This window comes from Periophthalmus magnuspinnatus, chromosome 3 (assembly GCF_009829125.3).
Source record: "Periophthalmus magnuspinnatus isolate fPerMag1 chromosome 3, fPerMag1.2.pri, whole genome shotgun sequence".
NCBI lineage: Eukaryota > Metazoa > Chordata > Actinopteri > Gobiiformes > Gobiidae > Periophthalmus > Periophthalmus magnuspinnatus.
This window is the reverse complement of record NC_047128.1, coordinates 7,863,723-7,882,066: the sequence shown is the minus strand read 5'-3', so window position 1 is coordinate 7,882,066 and position 18,344 is coordinate 7,863,723. Positions and strand designations below refer to the sequence as shown.

At 41.1% G+C, this 18,344-nt stretch overlaps 1 protein-coding gene across 2 annotated transcripts in view; it reads left to right on the top strand.

Annotated features, from left to right (window-relative positions):
* Window positions 1-18,344, top strand: part of itgb6 (integrin, beta 6) — a 32,943-nt gene extending 14,599 nt beyond the window's left edge. For both annotated transcript variants that reach the window (XM_033988714.2, XM_055230083.1), the window contains 6 exons: window positions 2,409-2,826; window positions 3,600-3,822; window positions 4,240-4,334; window positions 14,724-14,840; window positions 17,045-17,211; window positions 17,747-18,344. In XM_033988714.2, coding sequence (XP_033844605.1) covers window positions 2,409-2,826; window positions 3,600-3,822; window positions 4,240-4,334; window positions 14,724-14,840; window positions 17,045-17,211; window positions 17,747-17,836 — 1,110 coding nt within the window. In that variant the 3' untranslated portion in view covers window positions 17,837-18,344. The remainder of the gene's footprint in view (window positions 1-2,408; window positions 2,827-3,599; window positions 3,823-4,239; window positions 4,335-14,723; window positions 14,841-17,044; window positions 17,212-17,746) is intronic.

Genomic DNA, 18,344 nt, shown 5'->3' with positions numbered 1-18,344 from the left:
TTTGAGCAAACAGAATAAATACACAAAATTCATGAGAAAAAATAAGAAATTGATTCATATTGCTACTGTTGAGCAAAATCTGTATAATTTTTAATCTGAGTACCTCAAGTCTCTGGATGTTGTGGGGCTGTCTTGGCTGACACGTCTCTGCAACATCGCGTGGCGGTCGGGGACAGTCCCTGTGGAATGGCAGACCGGGGTGGTGGTCCCTCTGTATAAGAAGGGGGACGGGAGGGTGTGTTTCAATTACAGGGGAATCACACTCCTCAGCCTTCCCGGTAAGGTCTATTCCAGGGTACTGGAGAGGAGAATCCGACCGATAGTCAAACTTCGGATTCAGGAGGAGCAGTGTGGTTTTCGTCCCGGTCGCGGAACACTGGACCAGCTTTATACTCTCCATCGGGTCCTCGAGGGTTCATGGGAGTTTGCCCAACCAGTCCACATGTGTTTTGTGGATCTGGAGAAGGCATTCGACCGTGTCCCTCGTGGTGTCCTTTGGGGGGTGCTCTGGGAGTATGGGGTCCGGGGCTCTTTGCTAAGGGCTGTTCGGTCCCTGTATGACCGGAGCAGGAGCTGTGTTCGCATTGCCGGCAGTAAGTCAGACCTGTTCCTGGTGCATGTTGGGCTGCCCTTTGTCACCGGTTCTGTTCATTATATTTATGGACAGAATTTCTAGGCGCAGCCAGGGGCCAGAGGGGGTATGGTTTGGGAACCACAGGATTTCATCTCTGCTGTTTGCAGATGATGTTGTCCTGATGGCTTCTTCGAGCCAGGACCTGCAGCAGGCATTGGGGCAGTTTGCAGCCGAGTATGAAGTGGCTGGGATGAAAATCAGCTCCTCCAAATCCGAGGTCATGGTTCTTGACCGGAAAAAGGTGGTTTGCCCTCTCCGGGTGGGTGGTGAGTCTCTGCCTCAAGTGGAGGAGTTCAAGTATCTCAGGGTCTTGTTCACGAGTGAGGGAAGGATGGAGCGTGAGATTGACAGGCGGATCGGTGCAGTGTCTGCAGTGATGCGGTCGCTGTATCGGTCTGTTGTGGTAAAGAAGGAGCTGAGCTGGAAGGCAAAGCTCTCGATTTACCGGTCAATCTACGTTCCTACCCTCACCTATGGTCATGAGCTCTGGGTAATGACCATAAGGACAAGGTCGCGGATACAAGCGGCTGAAATGGGTTTCCTCCGCAGGGTGGCCGGGCGCACCCTTAGGGATAGGGTGAGGAGCTCAGTCACATGGGAGGAGCTCGGAGTAGAGCCGCTGCTCCTACACGTTGAGAGGAGCCAGCTGAGGTGGCTCGGGTATCTGCTCAGGATGCCTCCTGGACGCCTCCCTAGGGAGGTGTTCTGGGCATGTCCCACCGGTAGGAGGCCCCGGGGAAGACCCAGGACACGCTGGAGGGACTATGTCTCTTGGCTGTCCTGGGAACGCCTTGGGGTCCCACCGTAGGAGCTGGAGGACGTGTCCGGGGTGAGGGAAGTCTGGGAGTCCCTGCTTAGACTGCTGCCCCCGCGACCCGGCCCCGGATAAGCGGAAGAAAATGGATGGATGGATGCTTAAATGCTTTTACTTAAGCAGATTTTTTCATGTGATACTTTTACTTGAGTAACTTTTTACCTCTGTATTTGTACTTTTACTTAAGTAACAAAATTGAATACTTCATCCACCAATGCCATTTACTGACATGATGAATTTAGCATGTTACCAGCTTCATGAAATCAAACTTTCTGGATTAAAGTTAACGTGACAAAAACAGAAGACAGCACTTTATATTCTAGCTTTGCCTTTTGACTTAGATTAAACTGAAATGACTTATTTTTGCTTCTAAATTTCTTTAAAACAAGGATTCTTTTCTCTTTCCTATGATTATATTTTGAATATAATAATCACAATTATTGATTAACTGAACAATTTTTGCATCCCTAATCCTGATTTAAACCAGCACATAGAAGTACAGCTGTAGTCGATTACAAAATTTCTTGGTAAACTAAAGACACTTCCATCGATCGATTAGCCAACTAAAAAGGGGGTGTGGCAAAATTTGTGTGTATCTGACCCAAAACTACACCCACTACAACTGCACAAGAGTGCAAAAATAACAATTTATGCAAAAAGTACCAGGAATGCATGTAAAATGTATTTGTATAAATGTAGATTAAACCTGTGAATCATAAATTTAATCTGTCTTTTTACATATAAATACCAAAACATACCAACTTTCACTCACTCGCTAACTTCTTATGTTATTTTCCCCATAAAAATCAATCTAAATGAAAATATTCCTCAACAAATCAAAATTTTGGTAATCATCAACTGATTAATCAATTTAATGACTAAACGACTAACAGCCCTAGAAAGAAGATATTTTTTTTGTTATTTTTCTAATCAAATACATGTAATTGTGTTGCTTTTCAGGTTGTATTGAATGTCACTGTGGAGCTGCCTGGCTGCCTCTCCTCTCCTCGTCACTTCTATCTCAAGCCAGTTGGACTTCAAGACACGCTGGACATCAAACTGGACTCCCTCTGCTCATGTAACTGTAGTCCACCCCCAGAGGGTAACAGCAGCCTGTGCACAGCAGGACATGGGGCTTTCCAGTGTGGCATTTGTGTATGTCAGCCCGGCTTCATGGGAGTCAACTGTGAATGCAATGAGGAAAGGGCTTTGTTGGGGGACTGTGTGGCCAGCGATGATGCAGAGATATGCAGCGGACAGGGCCAGTGCTACTGTGGAAAATGTGTGTGTCATACTTCCAACTTCGGACGCATCTACGGGCCCTTCTGCCAGTGTGACAATTACTCCTGTGTTCGATTCCGAGGAGAGCTGTGTGGAGGTAATGGGACTGGATGATATCTGATTCGTTAATGTCGGTGTGAAAGAGGCCAAACCACAGGAAATCTGATCTTATTGTGTCATATTTGCAGCACTTTGTCACAGTCCTGTCTGAATGTGGTTAGTAACACAGGCACAGACAAATCCCGGTTATGTCAGTTATGGCCATAGGCTGTTCTTTAGTTCTTTAGTTCAGGATACTATAGCATTAATAATACCATACTTACCTGTGGAAAATGTTGGTAAAGTCCACTGTTTTGAAGGTTGGCGGTTTGAATCCTGTCAATGATCATCTGGGGTCTTTTATCAAGAGGTCTACAGCTAATCCTCTGTCAGTAAAAGCATTTGGTTGGAGAAGTTTTTATATTTTTTGCAAACATTCTGTCTTGTTTATGTTTGTGAAATCAATTGTGAAACCCATTTACATTTGGTGTTCACCAAGCCCTAGGTCTGCATCTGACTTTTCATATTAAAAGGGATTTAGTTGGATATAGAATTAATACATCCAATCACATAGTTGAATGACCATAATGTGAATACTAAGTGTGATTCCCTGTCCATGGGCAAGACACTTCCTTGAAAGAGAACAATTGCCATATTTTCCATTGCAACTGTTGCTTCAAATGTTGCTCAAGAGCATCACTTCAATCAGATTTTAAACTTCCCAAAGAACACACTGGATATTAACCACGTTGTGCCTCTTTATTATTATTATTATTCTATGGGTATGTACGTATATATTCTAATGCTGATTTATGAAACATATCTCTCCAGGTCATGGCGTATGTGACTGTGGGGAGTGCCATTGTGACGCAGGTTGGACTGGGGAGTACTGTAACTGCAGCACCAGCACTGAGGCCTGTTTATCCAAGGACGGGACGATCTGCAGCGGACGGGGTAGCTGTGAGTGTGGCCAGTGTGTCTGCTCTGTCCCAGAAGCATCCGGGGACATGTGTGAGAAGTGTCCCACATGCGGAGACGCCTGTAGCTCTGCGAGGTGAGAACAGTTTCATTCCAAAATGACTTCAATAGTGGCGTAATGTAGATGTTTTTATCAGCTTGTTTCTTTACCTGCAATGTACAAAGACATTGGCCTTTTATGCTACTTGATCCGGCTGTTCTTTTCAGCACAAGAGTATCGCATTATGGTCCCCTTGTTCACAATTGTCTACACCTATAGAAGTGACATCAAAAGACAACTAATGTCTCCAACACTGGACTAAGAGATTTTCTTTCTATCCTTTAAAAGCAGCTGTCAGGGCAAGTGCTATTCGAAACCACTGTTCCGAAGTGGACGGTGGAGGAGAGTGAGGGAAGCCTTGGGAAAAGTCAGATAAGACCAGGATTTGTCTGGGGAAAGGATCAAAGCATCATTAAAAGGAACTGTTTCTGTTTTGTGCTTGTTTTACACCAGGGGCTGTGTAGAGTGCCACTTCCAAGCAGAAGAGGATGTGCAGCTGTGTGCCCAAAAGTGTAGCTTTCCCAAGATTTCTATAAACACTTCAACAGGTTGGGGATATTCTTGGCACTTTTTTAGAAAAAATCAAGATATGTTCCATCCATCCATTTTCTTCTGCTTATCCGGGGCCGGGTCACGGGGGCAGCAGTCTAAGCGGGGACTCCCAGACTTCCCTCACGCCAGACACGTCCTCCAGCTCCTCCCGTGGGACCCCAAGGCGTTCCCAGGCCAGCCGAGAGACATAGTCATAGAACACCTCCCGATGGAGGCTTATGTAAGCCTATCTATACTGAGCAGATGCCCAAGCACGGTTGACTCCTCTAGACATGTAGGAGCAGCGGCGCTAGTCCAAGCTCCTCCCATGTGACCTAGCTCATCACCCTATCTCTAAGGGAGCACCCAGCCACTCTGTGGAGGAAGCCCATTTTGGCTGCTTGTATCCGCAATCTTGTCCTTTCGGTCATTACCCAGAGTTCATGACCATAGGTGAGGATAGGAACGTAGATTGACTGGTAAATTGAGAGCTTTGTCTTTCGACTCAGTTCTTTCTTTACGACAACAGGCCAGTACAGTGCACTGCAGATGCTGCACCAATCCACCTGTCAATCTCATGCTCCATCCTTCCCTCACTCGTGAACAAGACCCCGAGATACTTGAACTCCTCCACTTGAGGCAAAGACTCACCACCCGGAGAGGGTGGTGAGTAAGCAGCCATGGCCTCGGATTTGGAGGAATTCATTCTCATCCCAGCCGCTTCACACTCAGCTGCAAACCTCCCCAGTGCCTGCTGCAGGTCCTGGCTCGATGAAGCCATCAGGACAACATCATCTGCAAACAGCAGAGATGAGATCCTGTGGTTCCCAAAACAGACCCCCTCTGGCCCCTGGCTGTGCCTAAAAATTACGTCCATAATATAAATAACAGAACCGGTGACAAAGGGCAGCCCTGGCAGAGTCCAATATGTACTGGGAACAGGTCTGACTTACTGCTGGCAATGCAAACACAGCTCCTGCTCCGGTCATACAGGGACCGGACAGTCCTTACCAAAGGGCCCCAGACCCCGTACTCCCGGAGCATCCCCCAAAGGACACCACAAGGGACATGGTCGAATGCCTTCTCCAGATCCACAAAACACATGTGGACTGGTTGGGCAAACTCCCATGAACCCTCGAGGACCCAATGGAGAGTATAGAGCTGCTCCAGAGTTCCACAACCAGGACGAAAAACGCACTGGTCCTCCTGAATCTGAGGTTCGACCATCGGTCGGATTCTTTTCTCTAGTACCCTGGAATAGACCTTACCGGGAAGGCTGAGGATTGTGATTCCCCTATAATTGGAACACACCCTCCAGTCCCTCTTCTTATACAGATGGACCCCCACCCCGGTCTGCCAGTCCAGCAGTACTGTCCCCAACCGCAACGTGATGTTGTAGAGACATGTCAACCACGACAGCCCCACAACATCCAGAGACTTGAGGTACTCAGGATGTATCTCATCCACCCCTGGAGCCTTGCCACCGAGGAGCTTGCGAACCACCTCAGTGACTTCAGCCAGGGTGATGGACGAGTCCACCCCTGGGTCCCCAGTCTTAGCTTCCTCCACGGAAGACGTGACAGTGGAATTGAGGAGATCCTCAAAGTATTTCTTCCACCGCCCGACAACATACCCAGTCGAGGTCAGCAGCTCTCCACCCACACTGCAAACAGTGTTGGTGAAGCACTGCTTCCCCCTCCTGAGGCATCGGATGGTTTGCCAGAATTTCTTTGAGGCCATTAGATAATAATCCTCCATGGCCTCCCCGAACTCCTCCCCCCCATCAAGGTATGTTTTTGTTTTCAAATCAACTACAACAGAAAAATAATAGAACAAAAATAATACAAAAATAAATAAAAAGAACAAAGTGTAAAACAAAACCAACGAAAAATAAATAAGAAACCCACCCACCCTGTCACCACATGGGTAGAATATTTACACCAGGTGCTGTATTTATTCACATGTAAATACCCTATAGCCTATTCTTTTTAAAGAGCTGGGTACAACTGTAGGAAACGGTCCCATGTCTTCTCAAATGCAATGATATTTTGTCTGAATGAAAGTCTAATTTTTTCTAGCTTTAGACAGGACATGACTACTTGTAACGACTGTCAATGTGAAGGAGGGTTAGCGTCCCTCCACCTGAATAAAATAGCTCGGTGTGCCATAAGTAATACAAGAGCCTAAGAATATTGTCTAGCATGACATTATAATATTTAGAGATAAGGCCTTTGAACATCTGAAAAGAGAATATTTCATCCACGGTACCTGCTTGTGTAGCAGTTTGCATATTGGACAGTTGTGTAATAAGAAAGTGTTGTGTCTCAAGCTGACAAAAAAGTCTGAATTTAAAAGGTGAAACTTCTTTTTCAACTGTGCAAATGATGCTATAGTGCCATCTGTTAAAAGATCTTTAAAAAATGTTCTCCCTCTCTACGCCTTTTCCCAAATCTTGCATCTATGATTGATGGCTTAAATAAATTGTTAAAAAGAATAGGGCTCCAGAGTGACAAACTGGCCAGGCAAAAGTGCTTCCTAAATTGCCCCAACCCTTCAAAGAGTGTTTGACAACTGATTTACCAAATAATGTAATGCAGGCTAAAGGAAGGACAGAGCCCACTGAGGCCAAGGGGGACAGATTCTGTGAAAAAAGTTCCAACGCAACCCAGTCAGGACAATCGGGCTGACCAACGCACCAAACATCTCAGGTGGGCCGCCCAATAATAAAAACAAAAATTAAAACTGCAAGCAGTGATAAAGGCTCTCGCCACCCCTTGTGACCGCGGGGTACAGGCCACAGTGAAGATCCTGCCTTTCGTTCCCGCTTACATCGCCCCTCCCCCCAAAATCAGCGTCTCAGTAATACTACTCCATTCATTCCAATTAGACCATTTATGACATTGTCATGCCTGCACGGTTGGAAATAGAGGTATGTCTTCATTGGCTTTTTTGTTCAGTATGATGAGAGGAATATGTGTACCAAATTTCAATGGTCTATGACAAAGTAATTATTTTTCATCCCAGTTAACCCAAACCCATGTATTTCAATGAGAAATGTCAGACGTTGCCATGGCAACACCTTTGAAAATAGAGGTATATTGTCATTGGCTTTTTTGTTCAGTATGTCAATAGGGATGTCCATGCCAAATTTCAAATGTTTGTGACAAAGTAATTTTTTGCATACCATTAAAAGGTTCAAGGGGGCGCTGTGGAGCAATATAATGTCTGACCTGTGTAAATTGTATATCTATGCGTTCAGATCAACATTTTGAAAAAAAAGTATATTCATGCCGGGAAATAGGACACTAACTGTGTGAGTTAGACGCAATTAAAAACTTTTAAAAATGGCTTTTTTCTTTGCAGACTGGCCACACCCACATTTTATAACTTTCCATAATTCCAAAAGAGTTGCTTATAATCTGACATGGGTCTAGTTCATTTTGACCAATTTGCAAGTTTCTTGAAAGAAAATCCGAGGCGTAAAAAAAATTCAAATGTGAGAGGTAAAATTTTGAAAAAATGGGGTTCCGCCCACAATGGCCGACTTCCTGTAAGGTTTAGGGTGGGGTCAAAATATAATTTTTTACTTGTCTTGGCATTTTCTATGTTTGTACCAAATTTCATTTGTCTACGATGAAAAAGGTCTCTATTTCAAATTTTGAGGTGGCGCTATTGAGTCATTTTGAAACATTAATTTTTTTGAACATTAAAATAATAAATTTTTCACCAACCTTGAATGTTGGGTCCAATAAAATTGACTTTTTGTTAACGTTCAGGGGGTCAAAAATGGCTTTTAAAAAATGTCCTAATAATAATGGAAACGCATTTTCCACCCATTATTTTTCTTCTAAACCATAACAGCTACAGTCATGTGACTTTCTCACATTGTGCCCCATCACAAATAAGGCCCCTGTGAATTTTTTCTGAAGTCCACAACAAATCGATTGTCTTCTATGAATCTTTGAAAATGAAATTTGAAGAGGGCGCTAGAGAGCCATTTTGTGAGAGCGTGCCTTGATTTGCATATCATTGTGTTCAGCTCACAAATGTGCATAAATGCTGTATTAGCGTTTTCCCAACAAAAAAATGTGTGAAAGAGAAATATTTTATTGAAATTTTCCAAAAATTGCAATTTTTTTTGAAAATTCACCCTGACCACATCCAAAGTCATATTCAAAATGTAATTGATAATCTTTAATCACACATGGGTTTAGTGGGATTTCGCCAAATTTGAAGTGATGAAAACTGTGCGAGAAAATGTCCTGAATGCGAGGGTGTGCACTTTTGTCATTCCCAGGTTTGATCCAATATGGCCGACTTCCTGTACATTTTAGGGTGGGGCCATAATGTAATTTTTGTCATGTCCTGACATGTTCTATTTTTTGATGTGAGTTTCAGATTTTTAGGTTGACTTTTTTTCCGAGTCGGGCTCCCATTGGCCCCATGAAAATCAAAGTTTGAGGTGGCGCTACCGAGTCGTCTTTCGTTATTTTTTCTTTTCTTTTGTGACAATTAGAGCTCATCGAGTTCTAATTTTTGACATCACTCACTGCCATGTCGGGGCGTGTTTACTACTTGATTTTTGCCATTTTCCATGCTCCGCACGCGGTCTTAATGAGTCCCTCGCCGGGACGTTATCCCAGGCTCGGGCCTAATTAGACAAAGCAAGCCCCCATGGAGTTTAGATTTTTGGAGATGGATCTTGCTTAACCGTGGACACCCTGCCAAATATAGGAAGTTATGAATGACTGCAACTGTTGGAAAAAGCATGAGGAATGAAAATGGGCAATGTTTGGAAAAAATATAAGAATTTCGGGAAAATTACAATTTTAACAGAGTTTACACGCCCCACTAGGTACATTAACAAGGGTGACCATTGAGACATCAATGGTCACCTGGCCTGACCTAGTTGAGTAGATCAGCAACATTTCTTTAAACAGGTCCCTGTGCCTTGTGACAATAACCCTAACAAACGAAAACTTGTCATATCCGACCTTAAAGTTTAAATGGGAAAGATCCAATATCCGTGCATTGTTATTGATCGGAAATAGCTCACTTTTGTTGATATTTAATTTGTAACCTGAAAGAGTGCCCAAATGATTGAGCAACACTAGAGCATTAGGAATAGATTCATTCAGATTGAACAAATTGCAGAAGTTTGTCGGTGTAAAGAGAGACCCTGTGCTCCACAGCCCCCCTCCAAATTTCAGATAATTCATTGCAGTTATGAAGTGCGATAGCAAGTAGTTCTATGGCCAAGTCAAAAAGCATGAGGCTTAAAGGACACCCTTGATAGGTGCCACGGTACAATCTGAAGGAGTACAAGATATTAAAAAGACATGTAATGTTAAAGTAGGACTGCTTGTTCCTAACAAAGCCAGTTTGGTCTTTGGATATAATGGTCGGGAGGATATTTTAACACTTAGTTAACACTTTTTCCAGGACCTTGGCGTCCGTATTAAGAAGAGATAGGGGTCTGTATGATGAACAGTTTGTCACGTGTTTTCCTTTCGTAGCTATGAGTGTAGTACACACCTCTGAAAAGGACTGGGGTAGATGACCCAGTTTGCAGGATTCTGAGAAAACAGAGCACAAAAAAGGTGAAAGTATTTTTTTTTTTTTTTTTTACAGAAACCTGTCTGGGCCAGGGCATTTTTTTGACTGCATTGTATTTATGGCTTTGATTATTTTCAGTTCAGAAATTGGCTTTTCTGGTGTTCTCGTAAAATTTGTTGAGAGTGTGTGAATATAAAATTTGTCAAGAAAAGTATGAATTAGAAAAGTATTGAGTATGAACTGAATTGTGAAGTATACAGTTGAGTATAGAACTCTTTAAAGACTGTCTTGATTTTTCTGAGGGATCTGTGGTGACCTGACCAGTACCCATTTGGATTTTTAAAATGTCCTGTTTGGATCTGAAACCCCTAAGTTGATTAGCTTACAATTTGTCTGACTTGTCTCTGTACGTATAAAACCTGGTTTTATTTTTCAGAAGCAGTTGTTCAACCCGGTAGGTAGTGAGCAGGTAAGCTTTCAAAGTATCCCATAAAGTAAGTTAGGAAATATCTAGATTAGTATTGCTGTCTATGAAAAAGGTTATTTTCTTCTTAATAGTCTTTACAAACTTGGCATCTGATAATAAGGTTGAATTAAAGTGCTATTGCCTTCATACAGGAAGAAGGCCAGGTAGCATTACCGAAAGACTAACAGGTATATGATCAGATATAACAATTGGTTGGTACTCACAGGAATGAAAGGTACAAGTTGATTATCTAAAGGAAATCTTATAGTATGAATGGTGCACTTGAGAGAAAAAAAGAAAATTCTTCATTTGGGTGCAAAAATTGCCAAACATCACAAACACTAAAATCCATAAGAAAATCATTAATTATTCACTGTGCCGGGATTCCCCGAGGACCTGTTCAGAATCGAGTCCAACCAACAGTTAAGGTTGCTGCCAAGGATGAGATGATATGTATTCAAATCTGGCAGTAGCAAAAACAAACGTTTGAAAAAGTCAGTGTCATCCACGCTCGAGGCATACACCTGAAATGTTGGCCTGAAATGTGGAATGAAAGGATTGCCCAGACAGTGCAGCAAAACGACTCAGGTCTGAGGTCTCACATGGATTTCTTGTAAAAAGATTAGCTTCGACTTGAAATGTTTCATATGAGAGAAAACCTTCTTCCGCTTCACAGGGTGTTTTAAACCCTTAATGTTCCAGCTCACTATGTTAAGAACATATACCACAGTGCATGTTTAGAAAGGTATAGAATTGTTCACAACAACCTAGTGACCAGCAGTAGGCAAAGTGACCAGCACTTCCTTCCAAAGATTTTAAGATTGCAGCATAGTTTGCGGTGACAGGTGCCAACCCCCTACCCCTCCCCAAGAAGACAGCTGCTATTAAAAAATGCAGCAAGCTCCATAAACTAAAAATCTTCAAACAGCCCATCCTCTGGATGATGCTTAACAACTGAACTACAAGAGCTCCATCATTTGACATCAAATTAAAATAACAGCCCCATAAGTAAATAAAATCAAATAGTAAACACATATTTTGATTAAGCATATTTTGACGGTACCCCAACAGAAGACAAAAGTACTATTTACAATGGCTACTACATTGTAATATAATAAACGTGTACCAAGTAGTAATATAGTTATCAAAATAAAATGGTAAGCAGGTTAGCTTAGACAGTCACCAAAGGCAAAATAGCAACAAATGATGGCTATTTGTATTGCCTATTGATTAAAAAGAACACTGGCAAGTAAACAGAGCACAGGTGCTTTTCTAGTAAGGCTGAAATAGCTTCTATGGACAAGTTAGTGCTAGCATTTGCTTCACACTTGGCAGTTCTTTGGCTCTTAGGCGGCATTATGAGAGAGATGTTCATGGTTTGGTCGATCGCATAGTAAGAATCTTCCCAAAAAGGCAAAAAATTCAAATTAAGATTATAGATATATTATAAATGAAAAAAGAAGAATTCTACAGGAGCACACTTGCACTGCGACTACTCTATCTAAGTTACCAACCAGAAGTCCTTGGCACTATTTTATCCACAAATGTTGAACTTGATTATCTAGATTCCTATTTTGAGCCTTTTATTTTTCCTCCAAAAGTATTTAGTAACAAAACAAAATAAAAATAAAAACTATTTGAAGGTTTTAGAACAACCTAAATGAGTACAAATAATAACATGTTGTCCCTGTTTACTGTGGGTTCTTTACGGCTAGCACCCTGTAAGGCCCATGCATTTTGGGATAGGTACTATGCAAACATCAATAGTTAAAATCTCTGTTAGATTAAATGATCTTTCACACATTATGATTGAAGGTTGTTGTATTCATAATAACATTCAATTTTCCCACATTGTACTGTTTGGAACATGCCCATATCGATGGCATTCACTTAACTGCTAGTGCTTTGATCAATTTATTATTAAATAACCTAAGAAAATAATGAGACTTTTTTGAAAGGTAAGACAGCAAGTCCGTGCAAGTGTTGTTCCTTACACCACTGCCATAAACAAAAGTCAGTTATAGCTCCAGGTGAAAACCTCATACATCATGTTTATTATTGCTAATAACTGACAGTTATTAGTAGTATTATTATAGACAGTTAGTATTGCTAAGAACTGAGAGTTGACTAAAACTACAGTTTTTGTAATATTTTCTGTACTACAATTAAGAAGACACAATTCTGTCTGCAATGAACGTGCATGAACCTGACCTCTTTCTGCAGCTAAGCTCAAAAACAGAAATACTCTCCACAATTAGGGGGTAGACTTGACCTTGCACTAGAGAATAGAGTATGTACAGTATATAGTTATGTGATACAAAATAATATCCATTACCAGTGGTGGAACATAACAAAGTAAAAGTAGTAAGGTATTATATATTATATACAAATTTTAGGCATCTGTACTTTACTTAAATACATTTTAAAGTGGATACTTTTAACTTTTACTTCAAAATATTTGAGAGAAGGTATCTATAATTTCTACTCTACTACATTTTTTAACTGAACTGAAAAGTATTTTTTTTAATTATTGTCTGATATTTTATTATTGTCTGTGATCTACTGAAAAGTCTGATTAGTTCATTGTTTTTATTGAACAAAATTCAGCACAAATCTTTTTCATAATCACTACATTTAAAGCTTTACAAGACCTCAAATTCTATGTGAAATACTTTTACTTCATAATTTTTAAGGACATGTTTAAATGGGTTCTTTAGTACTTTTTACTTAATTCTTTTTTGCTCCGGTATTTTTTCTTAAGTAACAGAATTGAGTACTTCTTCCACCACCATTGTCCATTACAATTACTTGTATAGAAATTAGACTAGGACACAGTTAAGTCATGCACAAGAGGACAATTCCCCAGTTCAGAATCAGAATCAGTTTTATTGTCATTCTCAGTGAACAAAATTCACAAACTATGAACTTGTGTCACCGTTTTGGTGCAACATTAAACAAAGAATAATAATAACATAAACTATGATAAAATAAAAATATTTTATCAACTTTTATCAAAGTCTAAAAAATAGACTTTGATATACAATACAAAATATACAATATGGGCAGAACTGTGCAGTAGGTTGATGACAGTGTAAAAACATAATTTTAATAGCAAATAAAATAAATAGTAAATTGTCACAATATTTTCAACCTTCCCAAAATATTAGGGCACCCTCTACACTACAATTTCATAATTTTATATTTGGAGCAGTATTAGAATTAGGGATGGGACAATAAGCAATAATATTGTTTATTGTGATAAAAAGTCCATCCATCCAATTTCTTCCACTTATCCGGAATCGGGTCGCGAAGGCAGCAGTCTAAGCACGGACTCCCACACATCCTTGACCACAGACACATCCTCCAGCTCCTCCGGTGAGACCCAAAGACATTCCCAGGCCAGCTGAGAAACATAGTCCCTCCAGCGTGTCCTGGTTCTCCCCCAGGACCTCCTTCCAGTGGAACACCTCCCCAGGGAGGCTTCCAGGGGGTATCCGGAACAGATGCATGAGCCACCTCAGCTGACCTCACATGAACGCCCTTCGAGACAACTGTTGTTGTGATTTTGGGCGTTACAAAAATTAAATGAATTGAATTGAGCTGACTCCTTTCGATGTAGAGGAGCAGCAGCTCTACTCTGAGCTCCTTCCGTGTAACCAAGCTCCTCACCCTATCTCTAAGGGGGAGCCCAGCCACCCTGAGGAGGAAACTCATTTCGGCCGCTTGTATCCGCAATCTTGTCCTTTCGGTCATTACCCAAAGCTCATGCCCATAGATGAGGGTAGGAATGCAGAATAACCGGTAAATCGAGAGCTTTACCTTTCATGGGACTTTTTATATAATCATGATAATCGCCAACAAAGATAACCAGAATGTGCAGAAAAACCTACTTATACATGGTGATCTCTTCTAGATCACGTTTTTCACTGATAACAAAGTAGGCAAGACAAGGCAAGTTTATTTAAAATTAATTCAAAGTGTGTTACAAATGCCAAATTTATTCACTCCAGACTGTACTGTACCAGTATCTGTATGTGTATCCTGTGCCCCTTTAGTGCACTAAGGCTGGATAATGGTGAACATATTATTTTCCATGTCGTACAGGGAGAGCTTTCATAGCACTTCTGAATAGCTAATAGGCCTCAACTTCCCTGTTTTATTTTAAACCTTCTCTCGATGTGCAAGCTGAGAGGTGTAGCTAATTATCTCAGAGGATTGTCAGGCTTCAGATGTAAAATACAATAGTGTGGGTAGATTCTTGGCTTTGATATGGAAATCAAACTAACGGGCCGGCACAGGCCTCCATATCCCTTTACATTCACAAGGCAAACAAGAAAGACAATCAAAGGATTCACGTTTTGTCCTATGTTCACTTCTCTTTCAGATTATGACCAGAACCACTCCATGAAATGCACATTGATGACAGACTCCGAGTGCTGGATCTCCTTTTATGTGATAGGAAGTGAGATAGGGACCAATGCCTTTGACCTTCAGATGTATGGTAAGATGTGCAACCATAAATGACCATATCAGCTTAAGAATGCACAATCCAATCTGATTTCTGAAGTTGAACAGGGTTGGACCTGAGTAGTATTGAGTTGGGATATTACTGGTAATACCAAGTGCCACAGTGGGGCGGCACTTTCCCTTACTGTTGTTGTGTCCTTGGGCAAGACACTTAACTTAGCTTCGGTATCAGTGTACGCTGTTGTATCAATGAGAGCAGATTCATAGGGGCAACTGCAGGGCAATGTATGGAAATTAGTCCATGGCAACAATCCGGCATTTTTACAGCATGTATATCATATATGTTAACGCATTAATATGTACTAACAAATAAACCAAATAATGATACTTTTTGATCATTTATGAACAGTAATAGAGGCAATTGCAAACCTGTTTAGATTCCCAGTTGTAGTTTGATTTAATCAGATTGCAAGCCACCAGTTTGTACTGCCGTGTTCAGAGTACGGTGTCAAAATAACATCACACGCCTCTAGTTGTGGCGCCTGTCCAGGGCAGATGCTTGAAACATGTTTACGTGGCACACATTTAGCTAGAAGTTCAGTCTTTTCAATTCTGGTATTTTAATCCTGGGGCTCAAGACATACTGCATCAAATACATGAAACGTTATGGAAATGTAGGACTAGCCTAAACGTGTGTCCCCCACAGACTGCATCTTAAGCCTGACATCAGCCCCAGGGCAGCTGCGGCTACAGCAGTAGCTTATTACCCTTGATTCTGTGTGAATGAATGATGGCCAACTGAAAAGATTAAAGAAGCTTCAAATTATGGCATTGCACTTTCAAGTAACCTGGTCTGCATCTGTCTAGTACACTACTGTAGTCTTTCTGTGTGACAGCTGTCAGTCATAGGTATTAACCCCATCCCACTCTCCCACCCTCTGATCCTATTCATCTTTCCAACCTTTTGAATGTTGGCAGAAAACAGACCTTAGCTAACAGGTTGAGTGACTCTTTAAACACTGGTATGAACTAAATATACAGTAAAGCTGCACTGTATTGGCCAGTAATGTTTGTCTCAATTTGTCTCTGAGGAGTACATACTATGGAGCCAAATAGCTGCATTAAGACAAAACAAGTCTTATGTTTCTGTATGATATATTTAGGTTAGTGGTTCTATTCTAGCTCGGCTGTATAAAGTATAAATATGGTGGTTGGTGTGGTGTTTGGAGTGGTAGTTGGCGAAGTTTGGCAGCGATATTTCTCTAAGTCAGTCCCAGGGCAGGTGTGACTACAGTAGTAGTCATTGAGTTTGGGAAGGTAATAGCTCAATGTAAAGAGTAAGAGCAAACAACAAAGTTAAATCTGTCAACTGAACAAATCTTGTAGGAGTGAAGATGTTTCGCTGCTCATCCAGTTCAGCTTCAGTTCTGGTCAGATTGCTGGGGGCCACTACCTTTAAATCTATCTGAGGGGAGGGGCTAACCACACTGAAACTGTAAACAGCTATTGTCTCCAGCTTCAGATGAGACTACCCTATTCAGCCCTTAACGACCCTGCTATTGTTCTCATTGTTATGGGTTTGAGGATTGTGTTATAGATGGGGGAGAGATTATGTCTCAGGCTCCCATTTCTGTTTAAGGAAGGATACTCTTTCCTAACAAAAATAGCTTCTTTAACTCCTCTCTCAAACCATTTCTTTTCTCTGGCTAAGATCTGAACTTCACTATCTTCAAAGGAGTGGTTAGTGGCTTTGAGATGGAGTTGCACAGCGGACTGGGGTCCAGAGGAACTCTCCTGCCGGTGTTGGTACATCCTCTTATGGAGTAGATGTTTAGTTTCTCCAATGCTCACTGCACTCTTCACTACACTGAATTTAGTAGACTACATTACTTTGTTTATGGCTCGGGGTTTTGTCCTTAGGGTGAACCAATTTTTGCCTTAAAGAGTTTGTGGGTTTGAAAAAGACAGGAATCTCATATTGTCTGAAGATTCTCTGAAGTTTTTCAGACACACCTGCAGTGTAAGGAATGGTAACACCTCTCCTTCTAGGTTCAGATTCCCTGTTGTCCTGTTTTTTAGCTCTCTTTGATCTATTGAAGGCCTATTTTGGATATCCACAAGCAGAGAGGGCTTTCACCACATGTTGCTCCTCCTTTACTTTTCCCTCTGTGTTTATAGGCACCACTTGAGCCACTTGTATTAGGCATATTACTAATAGTTCATTTTTGTGTGTTGCAGGCTGCCCAAATCCTCCTAAGATACCCATGATTATCCTAGGAGTGTCTTTGTCTGTAGTGTGCATTGGCCTGATCCTGCTGGCCGTGTGGAAGGTTCTGGTGTCTGTCCATGACCGGAAGGAAGTGGCAAAGTTTGAAGCTGAAAGAGCAAAAGCAAAATGGCAGACAGTGAGTTTTCCATGGCATAAACCTAGAAAAATGTATGTTTGTGTTTCTAGTCTTAAGCTGTAATGTTGGAGGGGGAGTTTGATGTAGAATCTTAATTCAGTTATTATCAATGTACCAAAATAGCATTTGATTTACTGCAGCAGACATTTATTTGCATTATCTACAATAGAATTGTATTTTATTTGCATTTTGACTAATAGTACAATATCTCCTCAAAATCACAATTTGGATTTGCCCAGTTTTAAATTGCAAGGGCTTCAGTTATGTAGTTATGTCTTTATCGACAAAAAAAATCCCTTTTTATGCTAAAAAAGTTAACCCTATTATTTAGAACTCTACAAACAAGTTCTGTAGTGCATAGAATAGTTTGGCAGTTTACTTGTCTGTTATCATGCTAAGTTTAAAATGAGAGTGTGTATTTTAGCAAAATGCTTCTGGGTGGGTTTAAAATGTGCACTGTGAACCTGTAATTACATAGCAAAATGGTAAATATGAGAAAACTGTATAACTTAAGTTGTATTTTATCTTTTTACAGGGGACCAATCCTCTATTTAAAAGCTCAACGTCTACCTTCCAAAATGTGACATACAAGAGCACAGCCAGAGAAAAGATGGAAAACTGCTAACAAAGATAATAAAAACCATATTTTGAATGCACTTAAAATGTGCGCGTGTGTGCGCGCATGTGTGTGCGTGTGAATGACAAAGACATGGTTTACATAGAAGTCTGTTTTAGCCTATACCTTGGGGATGTTTTAAACAGTTGACACACTGTGATTCACAGGCATTACATGGAGGTGCAATGCTTCTGCACTCTATCGCTGCACTTTCTGATTATTCATCTACTGTAAAACATGCAGCTGCATAAAGGGGGTGCCACTGAGTGATCTACTACTGAGCATACCTGTTTTATTAAATTACTGTTTATAAAAGCTGATTCTGATTTGTAAAATTCTGTGTTGTTTTTGTTTCAAAACTAGGCTAGGTCTTGGTGGGTTAATTTTATTGGCACTTAACTGAATAAAGTTAAACATTGTTGGTACTATAGTCCAAATTACATTCAGTATTTATTGAGTTGTTTTAAACTGAAGGCAGCATCTAAATACACGTCATTAAATCTGGGGTATATGGTGT